At 64.0% G+C, this 11882-nt stretch overlaps 1 protein-coding gene across 1 annotated transcript; it reads right to left on the reverse strand.

Annotated features, from left to right (window-relative positions):
- Positions 1-120: 120 nt before the first annotated feature.
- On the reverse strand, positions 121-6892 carry SPRN (shadow of prion protein). Its single transcript, XM_075934677.1, has 3 exons — positions 6750-6892; positions 2268-3159; positions 121-2212 (listed from the first exon to the last, which is right to left on the reverse strand). The coding sequence occupies exon 2, from the start codon at positions 3139-3141 to the stop codon at positions 2716-2718; it is 426 nt and encodes a 141-aa protein (XP_075790792.1). The 5' UTR covers positions 3142-3159; positions 6750-6892; the 3' UTR covers positions 121-2212; positions 2268-2715.
- Between the last annotated feature and the right edge of the window lie 4990 nt (positions 6893-11882).

Raw genomic sequence — 11882 nt, forward strand, 5'->3', positions numbered from 1 at the left:
AGGGTGATGGGTGAGACGCCTGCAGCCCTGCAGGGAAAGGTTCCATGCCGGGGGGCAGCCCCAAAGGGGTGTGTGCAAGCTGCCCCCCCTCCCTCTGGTGCCAGGAGGCGGCACCGCTCGGGCACGTCCCTCCCCTGGCTCTCAGCGAGTCAGACTCTCCTCCTAGGCTTTATTTCACACACGTGTAAACCCGTCACAGACACGGAACGTTAACGCCAGGTGAGTGAGGAGCAGCCCAGTCGGCTGGCGGGGCCTGGCCCAGGGGCAGGGCAGGGGATACTTGTGGGGTAAGTGGGGAGTTGGCTCGAGGGCCTTTAGAAAGCCCAGTGATTCCACGGACCGGAGGGGCCAGTGCCTGCGTGTCCGTGCCGATACCAGGCAGCGCGCCCCACTGCGCCTGGGGAGCCCAAGCCGATCGACGGGAAGCGTGCAGCCCCCTCCCCCGGCCTATGCAGAGCAGGACCAGCCCCGCCAGACGGGCGAGCACGTCCCCCCTTCCCGGTGACAATGCTGCGAGGGCTGGGACGCGTGAACCCCCCTGGCTGTGCTGGGAAATGCTGGAGCCAGAGCAGGGTGGAGGCAGCTTCCAACCAATCCGGGTTTGCCTGCGTCCTGCCAAGGCCTGCGAGCCCCTCCCCGCCCTGCCGGCTGGGACAGCAGCTGCACAGAGTTACTGGCCGTCTGGGTTTCCAGCAGCACAGCCCTGCTCTTGGGTCTCTGGCTGGGGCCTGCCCCTGTGATTTGGCCCCTTGCTAGACCGCACGGGGCTACGGGACAGAGGACTCCTGGGTTCTCTCAGTTGAGTGCTCGGGCAGCCACCCAGGGGAGATGCAGGTGCCAGCCAGCATGTGTGTTGCTATGGGTGGTGCACGTATGCACATGCTCAGGGCTCAAAATAAAATGTGTTCCGCACATGGATGGAAAAAGGGGGGCGGTTGCCTGGGCTCTGTGCCTGCCCAAGGAGGGGCGTGTCATCTGGCAAGAGGCAGGCTAGCCAGGGCCCGTCCGTTTGGCACATTCCTCATGGCCCAGTGTGGGCCTGCCAGGCCAGAGCCTGGGGCATTAGGTCTGGTTTGCTGGAAGGGATTTTGTGCAACCAGTTAGCAGGGCAAGAGGGCGGGTTGGCCCTCGCCGGGCTCCTGGGGCTGGAGGGGACGGGGGAGGCGCAGGACGTGGGGCACACACGGGAAACGAGCCCTGAGTTCCAGCCTCGGCTCTGCACCGGCCGCAGGGCGGAGGCCGCTGGTTCCCCGGCTGATCTGACGCCCCCGGAGGCCCGCTGAGCGTCTAGCTGCCAAGGATGCCTCTGTCTGGCCCGTGCCGCAGAGGGCCGGGGGGAGGCCGGCTTCCCTGGACGTTGCCCGGTGTTTGGCTTAACATCTTGGCATTGTCTTCAGCAGGGGCCAGGCCCAGCCCTCCCCGTGCCCCTGCTCCGGAGGGCACAGGCTCTTCGCTTTCCCACAGCCCCAAGGGCAGGGACGAGGGGGGTCCCCGCTGCGCTGGCTTTGCAATGCAGCGTGTCCCCCCTCCGGGCCTGCCTCCCCCGCCAATGGGCACAGTACCCAGAGCCCGTTTGGCTACCCCGGACGCAGCCAGCCCTTCAGCACCGAGACTGGATTTCTGCCGCCTGCAAACCTGCGCCCGCCCTTCTCCAGGGCAGCCCCGCCTGGTAATGCCCCCGCCGTCCCGCCCCTGCCAAAGCAGCCGGGGTAGTTGCTGGGACGCGGCCTGGCAGCGCCGGTCCAGCCTGGCGCGGTGGGACGTGGCGGGCAGCGAGTTCGCAGACGCCAGGACCTCCTGGGGGCGTCGCTGACTGTCCGTGGGTCGGGCCCCGGGGCCAGTGTCCGGCAGTCGGGGGGATCCTGCGAGAGGCGGCTCTAAGCCTTGCCTCCAGAAACAATGGGCACCATCCCCAGCCAGCGCTGGGGTCTGTCTGGGTAGGGGGGCGGGCTTGGCTCCCGCTTCACACCCGGCACCACCAGCCCCCCATACTGTGACAGGCTGGCTCGCAGTCCCAGCTCCCCACTGGCCCTGGCCACCTATGGGCATCCCCATGGAGCTGTGCCCCCAGCCTGCCTCCACTGCCGCCCCACGGGTGCATGGAGTGGCTCTGGCCTCCCTCCCATGCCACCCCAGCTCCGCGGGAGAGCGGGGGCCCGAGGCAGGGGACTGGCAACAGCTCCTTGGTGCTGAGACATGGCCCCACCCCAGCCTGGGGGTCCAAGCTCCACCCCTGGGGGCCCCGCCCCTCATGGCCCCACCCCAGCCTGGGGGTCCAAGCTCCACCCCTTGGGGCCCAAGCTCCACCCCTTGGGGCCCCGCCCCTCATGGCCCCACCCCAGCCTGGGGGTCCAAGCTCCACCCCTTGGGGCCCAAGCTCCACCCCTTGGGGCCCCGCCCCCCCTCATGGCCCCACCCCAGCCTGCGGGCCCACATGGCTCAGGGTGGCAGGGCAGCCTTGGGAAATGTTCATGTCAATCAGAGCAAGTGGGGACGTCCCAAGCTGCAGTGACGGCAGCGCCCAGCAGCCTGGTGCCACCCCCGGCAGCTGCCCCAGCTCGCCCTGTCCCCACGGTGCCATCCTGCCTTCCCCGGAGCCACCAGCACAGTCCTGCGGGATCAGGCCCTAGCTGCTAGGCAGTGCAGGAGCTAGAGCAGCCCCACCGTGGGGCTGGCTCTGCAGGCTCCGCCGGGGGGGGCGGGCGCCGGGGGCCCTCACAGCGGCAGGAGCTGGAAGAAGCCCGTCGCCAGGCCGAGGGAGATGAGCAGGTGCGCGGTGTCCCGGGCCCGGGCCGCCGAGGTCCACGAGCGGTAGCTGTACACGCCGCTGCCCGTCCTGTTGCCGTCCTGGAGCACGGAGTCATCGTCTGGGCCGAGCTCCCCGGCCAGCCTCAGCCTCCTCTCGGCCGCTCCCGCCGCCACGCCCGCCGCCGCACCTGCCGCCGCCGCCGCTGCCACCCGCAGCCCCGCTCCCGAGGAGCCATAGCGAGGGGCGGACTTGGCCCGGCTGCGGGCCATGCCCCGCGCCCCGCCCCGGGCTGCCCCCCGGGCGCCGCCCCGCCCGCCCTTGCAGGTGACGCTGTCGCAGAAGAAGGCGGCCAGCAGGAGGAGTGTCCAGCAGGTGGCCGTGCGCCTCTTCATCCCAGCGCTGCCCCGCACCTGTGGCGAGAGGGACCGGGGCGCACGTCAGCACCAGGCTCCGGGCGGGGGGCACCCTCCCCCCCCCGGGCTGGGCCAGCTAGGCGCTGTGCCCGCGCTCAGACTGGGCTGCGGAGGGCCCACGCCCCTGCCCAGAGCTGGGTGCCCATGGTAAAGCCCCCTTCTCCGCTGGCACGGCCGTGCTGGGTGCCAGGTCCCAATGGTTGTCTGGTCTGGCCGTGCTTGAGCTGCCCTGTGCCTGAGCGATGGGCTGCTGGGCTCAGCTGGCGCCGACTGGGGGGAGGCGGGGGGTCCCCGCGGCCTGGATCCCAGGCAGGGACGAGCACCGCCCCTCAAAGCCAGCCTGGGCGGCTTCAGACGGAAATCTTCATTTCCAAAGTGCCCCCCGGCGCCTCCTAGCCATGACCTACTGCCTCCCGCCACAAGGGGTGCCGAGGGGGGCGGGCCCAGGGAATGTGGGTGGGTTGGGGTAGCTCAGAGAATACAGGAGTTTAGGGGCTGGGGGGGGGTTGGGAGGTCTCTGCAGAATGTGGGGGTACAAGGGCAGGAGTGGGGTCAGATCTGGGAATGTGGGAGGGCAGGGGGCTGGAGTGAGGAGCTGGGTGTGGGGGGGCAGGGGGTTGGAGTGAGGTGCTGGGAATGTGGGGAGCAGGGGGCTGGAGTGAGGAGCTGGGTGTGGGGGGGCAGGGGGCAGGGGGCTGGAGTGAGGTGCTGGGAATGTGGGGGGGCAGGGGGCAGGGGGCTGGAGTGAGGTGCTGGGAATGTGGGGGCATAGGGGGCTGGAGTGAGGTGCTGGGAATGTGGGGGGGCAGGGGGCTGGAGTGAGGTGCTGGGAATGTGGGGGGGCAGGGGGCAGGGGGCTGGAGTGAGGTGCTGGGAATGTGGGGGGGCAGGGGGCTGGAGTGAGGTGCTGGGAATGTGGGGGGCAGGGGGCTGGAGTGAGGTGCTGGGAATGTGGGGGGGCAGGGGGCTGGAGTGAGGTGCTGGGAATGTGGGGGGGCAGGGGGCAGGGGGCTGGAGTGAGGTGCTGGGAATGTGGGGGGGCAGGGGGCAGGGGGCTGGAGTGAGGAGCTGGGAATGTGGGGGGGCAGGGGGCAGGGGGCTGGAGTGAGGTGCTGGGAATGTGGGGGGGCAGGGGGCAGGGGGCTGGAGTGAGGTGCCGGGAATGTGGGGGGGCAGGGGGCTGGAGTGAGGTGCTGGGAATGTGGGGGGCAGGGGGCTGGAGTGGGGGTGGGGAGCTCATGAAATGGGGGCTGGGGGCTGCCAGGCAGGAGATACCATTGACCATCACTTGCTATTCACTCTGGGTGTCTGGGCGTTTCCCTCGGGCTGGGCTTTGCCCCGGCCCTTTGGCTTTGCAGGAGCTCGGGGTGGACGGGGGCTGCCACGTGCCCTTCTCGCGTGGCAGGCCGTGGCGAGGGCCCTGTGCAGACCAGGCGGGTCCCGGCTGGCGGCTCATAGTGCCCGGGCTGCTGGCTGGCAGCAGGGAACCCCGCAGGCAGCGATTTGGGTGCCGCCTTGTGGCCCGAGCACCTCGCGCCCAGCCCTGCCGGGCTCCAGGCTCCGGGCTCCCTCCTCTAGGGTCCCGCACTGCGTCCTGCCCACCCACATCCCCACCTCGCCCTGCGCAGGGGGGAGCCCAGGGCTCCAGGCTGCCGTGCAAGGCCAGGGACCCACGGGCGACGCCATCAGCTCTGGCCACCCCAGCCCTCTGAGAGCGACGCTGCTGAGGAGCACGAGGCAGCGGGGCTGGGAGCTGCGGGGCAGGGAAGGGATGCCCCGGCCTGTGGCCCTGCACGCCGGAGCCAAGGCGCACGGGCCCGGGGCCCTTCACAGGGGTAGCACTTGTGCAAGGGGCCCCCTTGGGCTCAGCCACGTCCCCCTGGGCGCCAGGCGGGCAGGGCTGGAGCCGCAGGGCCGGCGGAGAGGGCCCAGTGCCGGGGCAGGGCAGCGCGGAGCCGGGGATGGGGGAGCCGCGCCGAGGGAGAGGGGAGAGGGCTGCCTGCCGGGAAGGGGCGTTGGGCACAAAAGGGAGGCTGGTGTCTGGCTCCCAGAGGGGGTGAGGGCTGGAACCCGGCTCCCCGCCCCCCCGGATCCCTGCCACCGCCCCGGCTGCTCAGGGCACAGGCCTGGCCCCTCCGTTCCCAAGCAACGAGCACTAGATTCAGCTCCAGCGGAGCAGCGAGCCCCTCCCCAGAGCCGAGGCCTCAGCCTGTGCCGGGGACCCTTTCCTGCCCCACATGCCGGGCTTGCCTTGGCAGCGCGGTGCCCCCGTCCCTGCTGGTCCTCTGGGGCCGGCAGCTGCGAGCATCCCCGTACGCTTTGCAGCCGGGCCCATCCTCCCCCAAGTGGCTCGCTGCCCACCCCCTGGCAAAGGCAGCCCAGGGCATGGTCCAGCTGAGCTCCTGCCACTGGCATCCTGGCAGGGCCAGCCCCCTCACCGTCCTCTGCACCCCCCACACCCCACAAACGGCAATCCTCTGTGCATGCACCCATGCACACGCACACTGCCAACCTCTGCACACACACACACACTGCCATCCTCTGCACACACACTGCCATCCTCTGCACGCACACACACCCCACAAACAGCAATCCTCTGTGCGTACACCCATGCACACGCACACTGCCAACCTCTGCACACACACACACACTGCCATCCTCTGCACACACACTGCCATCCTCTGCACGCACACACACCCCACAAACAGCAATCCTCTGTGCGTACACCCATGCACACGCACACTGCCATCCTCTGCACGCACACACCACCATCCTACATGCCCCCTTCCATCCACTGTACACACAGCCTACCATCCTCCACACGCTCCATGCCAACACTCCTTCATCCTTGTGCACATACACATGCACCACCATCTTCTGCACACACCCACACACATCCCTCATCTGTGGCACCCACACATACTCATGCTCACACACTCCACCATCCTCTGCACCCCCTCACCCTCAGCATCATCTGCACCCCTCCCCAGCATCCTCTGCACCCCCACCCCCTGCACCCCCATCCCCAGCATCCTCTGCACCCCCTCACCCCCACCATCCCCTGCACCCTCACCCCACCATCCCCTATACCCCCTCAACCCCACCATCCCCTGCACCCCCATCCCCAGCATCCTCTGCACCCCCACCCCCACCATCCCCTGCACCCCCATCCCCAGCATCCTCTGCACCCCCCACCCCCACCATCCCCCGCACCCCCATCCCCAGCATCCCCAGCACCCCCTCACCCCCACCATCCCCTGCACCCCCTCAACCCCAACATCCCCTGCACCCCCATCCCCTGCACCCCCATCCCCAGCATCCTCTGCACCCCCTCAGCCCCACCATTCCCTATACCCCCTCAACCCCACCATCCCCTGCACCCCTACCGTTCTCTGCCCATACTCACACCCCAACACACACACCGCCAGCCTCTTCATCCCCACACCAACATCCTACATACCCCACCCTCGGCACAGGCTCTCTCTCTCTCTCTCTCACACACACACACACACACACACACCCCGCCCCTCCCCGCTCACAAGCGCTGCCCCCCCCCCCACACACACACACACGCGGGCGCTGCCTACCGGCGGGGGGGCCGAGCTCTGCTCCGCCCGGGCTCCGCGCTGCCGATGGAGGCTGCGGGCACGAGGGACCCTCCGTCCTGGGCTCCGCTCCCGGTCCCGGTCCCGGCGCCGGCAGCCCGGCCGCGGCTCCCTGCTCCGCCCCGCGCGGGGGCGGCTGGGGGCGGGGGCGCGCGTGCGGCGGGGCTTTGTGTGGGAGGCGGGGGTGCTGGGGGGGGGGGGGTTGTGGTGCGGCACGGCTGCTCTGTGTATGGGGGGTTGTGGTGTGACATGAGGGTTGTGGTGTGACATGGTGCTCTGTGTATGGGGGGTTGTGGTGTGACACTGATGCTCCTCTGCACCCCCCCTGCACCCACATCCCCAGCATCCTCTGCACCCCCATCCCCACCATCCCCTGCACCCCCATCCCCAGCATCCTCTGCACCCCCATCCCCACCATCCCCTGCACCCCCATCCCCAGCATCCTCTGCAACCCCTCACCCCCACCATCTCCTGCACCCCCATCCCCACCATCCCCTGCACCCCCATCCCCACCATCCCCTGCAACCCCTCACCCCCACCATCTCCTGCACCCTCACCCCCATCATCCCCTGCACCCCCATCCTCAGCATCCTCTGCAACCCCTCACCCCCACCATCTCCTGCACCCCCATCCCCACCATCCCCTGCACCCCCATCCCCAGCATCCTCTGCACCCCCCATCCCCACCATCCCCTGCAGCCCCATCCCCAGCATCCTCTGCAACCCCTCACCCCCACCATCTCCTGCACCCCCATCCCCACCATCCCCTGCACCCCCATCCTCTGCAACCCCTCACCCCCACCATCTCCTGCACCCCCATCCCCACCATCCCCTGCACCCCCATCCTCAGCATCCTCTGCAACCCCTCACCCCCACCATCTCCTGCACCCTCACCCCCACCATCCCCTGCACGGGTTGTGGTGTGACACTGATGCTCTGTGTGGAGAGGTTGTGGGGTACTCTGTTTGGAGGGGTTGTGGTGTGGCACGGGTGTTCTGTGTGGAGGGGTTGTGGTGTGACACAGGTGCTTTGTGTGGACAGGTTGTGTTGTGGCACGGGTGCTCTGTGTGGAGGAGTTGTGGTGTGACACAGGTGCTTTGTGTGGACAGGTTGTGTTGTGGCACGGGTGCTCTGTGTGGAGGAGTTGTGGTGTGACACAGGTGCTTTGTGTGGACAGGTTGTATTGTGGCACGGGTGCTCTGTTTGGAGGGGTTGTGGTGTGGCACGGGTGCTCTGTGTGGAGGGGTTGTGGTGTGGCACGGGTGCTCTGTGTGGAGGGGTTGTGGTGTGACACAGGTGCTTTGTGTGGACAGGTTGTGTTGTGGCACAGGTGCTCTGTGTGGAGGGGTTGTGGTGTGACACAGGTGCTTTGTGTGGACAGGTTGTGTTGTGGCACAGGTGCTCTGTGTGGAGGGGTTGTGGTGTGACACAGGTGCTCTGTGTGGAGGGGTTGTGGTGTGGCACGGGTGCTGAGAGGGTGGTTTGTGTTGTGAGGGGTTGTGGTGTCCCAAGGGTGACCTGTGTGTGTGCAATGGAGGGATGGGCTCTGCTTTCAGTGATACCCCTTAGTTCCCACGGGAGCCTCCCCCCCACCCCCACCCCCTGTCACAGTGCCAGAGGTGCCGAGGAAGATTGGCGTCTATATCTGGGGCACGGCTGGATTACACTGCACGATGTGATGGCAGGGCCCTGTGTTTTCTAGGCAACGTGTGTCAAGCCATTGGGATTAGAGGGGGCAGTGAGCTGGGGAGCCCTCGGGGGAGGAGAGGATGGGGAGGGGGTGTGCAGGCTGGCGGGGGGTGGAGAGGAGACAGACCTGAGTACGTCTTTCCTGCATGTTTCCTTGGCTTCCTCCTGCTACTACTAGGGCCCCCTCCCAATGGCGAGGGGGGCTCAGGAACGCTGCCCAAAGGGGGTTGCCGCAGGGGCCTGGCATGACCTGTGCGCCCAGCCTGGGCTTTGGGGTCTGCTGTGCCCAGGCCTTGCAGCAGCCCAGCCATCGTACAGGGACAGCCAGCACACCATGCTGGGCAGAGAGACCAACAGCCCCATCCCATGGGCCTAGAGGCTCTCTTTATCCTGGTGTGCATGGATGCTGGTGTGTGCAGGGGCACGCGTTCATGTGCACACGTGTGTGGGGAGGCTTGCATGCCGGGGAGGGTGAGTACACGGATGAGTGCATGCAGACGGGGGTGGGTACATGCGTGAAGATGGGCGGTGGGGTGCCGGCACACACGTGCAAGCCTCTGTTTGGGGGACATATGTGAGCAGGGCTCTGCACGTGCCCACGCAGAGCGGGTGGAGTTGTTATTTATAGAATCACAGAAGAGATGGAAAATTCCTCCACTCGGCCGCCGGAGTTTGCCCTGTTTGTTCCGGTGACGGATGCATTCCCCAGCGCATCGTGCGCCCCAAGCCATGGACCTCCACCTGCCTGATGTGTCTCAGCAGCCGGCTCTCAGCTGCTGCGTGTGGAGAGCTTGGTTATGAGGCTGCCTTGCCTCTGTGTTCTAAGCACCGCGTGGCTACCCTGCAAGGACTCTGCCGCCTGTAATACTGCTGGCAGGGGTGCGCACGCTGTCTCTCTATGGGATTCACCTGTCTTGTTCCTTCAGCAGAACACCTCTTGCGCTGCTGCAAGCCTGAAAGATGGCTACGTGGTCCCTGAATGCACAACCTCTGTCCCTTTCCTTCCGAGGCAATAGAAAGGGTGTTTCCTTTACAAACGATTGTCACATTAGAGGAGTGACACGAATTGCTATGACTCCTGGAGGAGGAAGAATATTGAAAGAGAGAAGCACTTCATCAGAGTGGAACTTGGGAATACCAAAAGAAATGGGGCAAGCAAGGGGAGATTTCCCCATGTACTAGGAGGGGTCAGTAGACAAATACAGTCCTTAAAATAAAGAAAACAAGAAAACCTTGGAAGTGCAGGTCAGAGATTTGCTAACCAGCGGGCGCCATCTACGGGGCTCAGATGGCCAGGGCCCAATAGAAATAGGTCACGTCTCAGCCCTGAAAACAGGGCATCAGAACTGAAGTCATTGGGTGGGATTTCACAGGCGGCCCAACCCACAAAGAAGCTGGAGAATCTAGGCGTGGCGCCGGACGTTGGCCCAGCAGGGACCGCGGTGCTATGGCTGCGTCAAGACAAGGGCGGCCGACCCCTCACTCCCTGGCAGCCAGAGAGTGCGGTGAGGGGCTAATAAACAGCTGTCTGCAGTGGGCAGGTGCTGCGGGGGACCAGAGCTGGGTGGTGCTGCCCTAGGAGAGCCAAGGCCTCCCAGCTGTGCTGCCCCAGAGGGTTCAGAAGGATTGAGTGGGTGTGTGGCTGTTTATTGGCTGGGCAGGCCCAGGTCCAGGTGGCCGTGACCGAGGTGAATTTCAATGCTCTGCCCCAGGGCGAAGCCAGAATGCCCTGCTCCCGGCCAACTGAGGCAGAGAAAGGCAGCTCAAGAGCCCAGCAGACCTGGGAAGGGCCCAGCCTCCTGTCAGGAGTTAGCACGCTGGCTTAGCCAGGGCTGGGTTAGTACAGGCCACCCCACTGTGACTGGCCCGGCTAGCAGGGAGCCTGCAGCATCTCACAGCACCTCAGACACCAAGAAACGAGCCACACTGACACTTCATAGAATCACAGAGTCACAGAGCACTAGAACAGGAAGGGACCTCGAGAAATCATCAAGTCCAGTCCCCTGCCCTCATGGCAGGACCACGCACCATCTAGATCAACCCTGACAGGTTGATTTAACCCTGCTCTTAAATATCTCCAGTGATGGGGATTCCACAACCTCCCTGGGCAATTTATTCCAGAGTTTCACCACCCTGACAGGTAGGAAGTTTTTCCTAATGTCCAACCTAAACCTCCCTTGCTGCCCATTGCTTCTAGTCCTATCAGCAGAGGCCAAGGAGAACAATTTCCTCCCATCTTCCCCGGGACATCTTTATAGATACCTGGAAACCACGATCACCTCCCCTCTCAGTCTTCTTTTGCAAACGAAACAAGCCCAATTCCATCAACCTTGCCTCACAGCTCATGTTCTCTGGACCTTTCATCATTTTTGTTGCTCTTCTCTGGACCTTCTCCAGTTTCTTCACATCTGTCTTGAAATGTGGTGCCCAAAACTGAACCCAGCACTCCTATTAATGCAGCCCAGAGGCATGTTTGCTTTTTTTGCAACAGTGTCACACTGTTAAGTCATTCTTACACCACAATGTACGTCCACAACCCATGGTCCTACCCACTCCCCTCAGCCTACCCACTGCCCACCCATATTCCCCTCAACCCACCCACTGCCCCCATCCTCCCGGTGTCTCTGAAGCCACTGCTGGCCACGCCCCCTGAGTCTCCTCCTCCCCTGACCGCACCCACAGGTTGAGCACTGGGGCGGGGTTACCCATATTGGGCGGGGCTATGCAAATGAAGGCTCTGGGCGGGGGATAGATGGAGCTATGCAGATGAGACAAAAAACAGGACTATGTAGCACTTTAAAGACTAACAAGATGGTTTATTAGGTGATGAGCTTTCGTGGGCCAGACCCACCTCAGATCAAATAGTGGAAGAAAATTTTCACAACCATATATACCAAAGGATACAATTTTAAAAAATGAACACATATGAAAAGGACAAATCAAATTTCAGAACAGAAGGGGGATGGGGGGGGGGAGGTAAATTCCTGCGCAAGAAATATAATTTATGTTATCATGTGCCAAAAGTGTCCGTCTGCTATGTACATTGGACAAACGTCTCAGACACTTCGCCAAAGGATCAATGCCCACAAAACAGATATTAGACAGGATCACAAAGAAAAAACAGTTCCTTGCCATTTCAACCAGAAAGGACACTGTCTCAACGACTTGATTACCTGTATCCTGCTTCAAAAGCCTTTTAAGAATACACTTGAAAGAGAATCCTCTGAACTGTCATTCATGCTCAAATTCGACACTTTATGCTTAGGTTTGAACAAAGACTCTAATTACCTTACTCATTACAAAGATAGCTTCCCCGATTATCACCTCTAATATCATTAGCTCACAGATATTTACCTCCCCCTCCCCATCTCCCTTCTGTTCTGAAATGTGATTTGTCCTTTTCATGTGTGTTCATTTTTTTAAATTG

Source organism: Pelodiscus sinensis, chromosome 8 (genome assembly GCF_049634645.1).
Source record: "Pelodiscus sinensis isolate JC-2024 chromosome 8, ASM4963464v1, whole genome shotgun sequence".
NCBI classification, from domain to species: domain Eukaryota; kingdom Metazoa; phylum Chordata; order Testudines; family Trionychidae; genus Pelodiscus; species Pelodiscus sinensis.

Excerpts from the sequence above, each read along its gene's own strand:
- SPRN (XM_075934677.1), bottom strand. The coding sequence starts at position 3,141 with ATGAAGAGGCGCACGGCCACCTGCTGGACACTCCTCCTGCTGGCCGCC.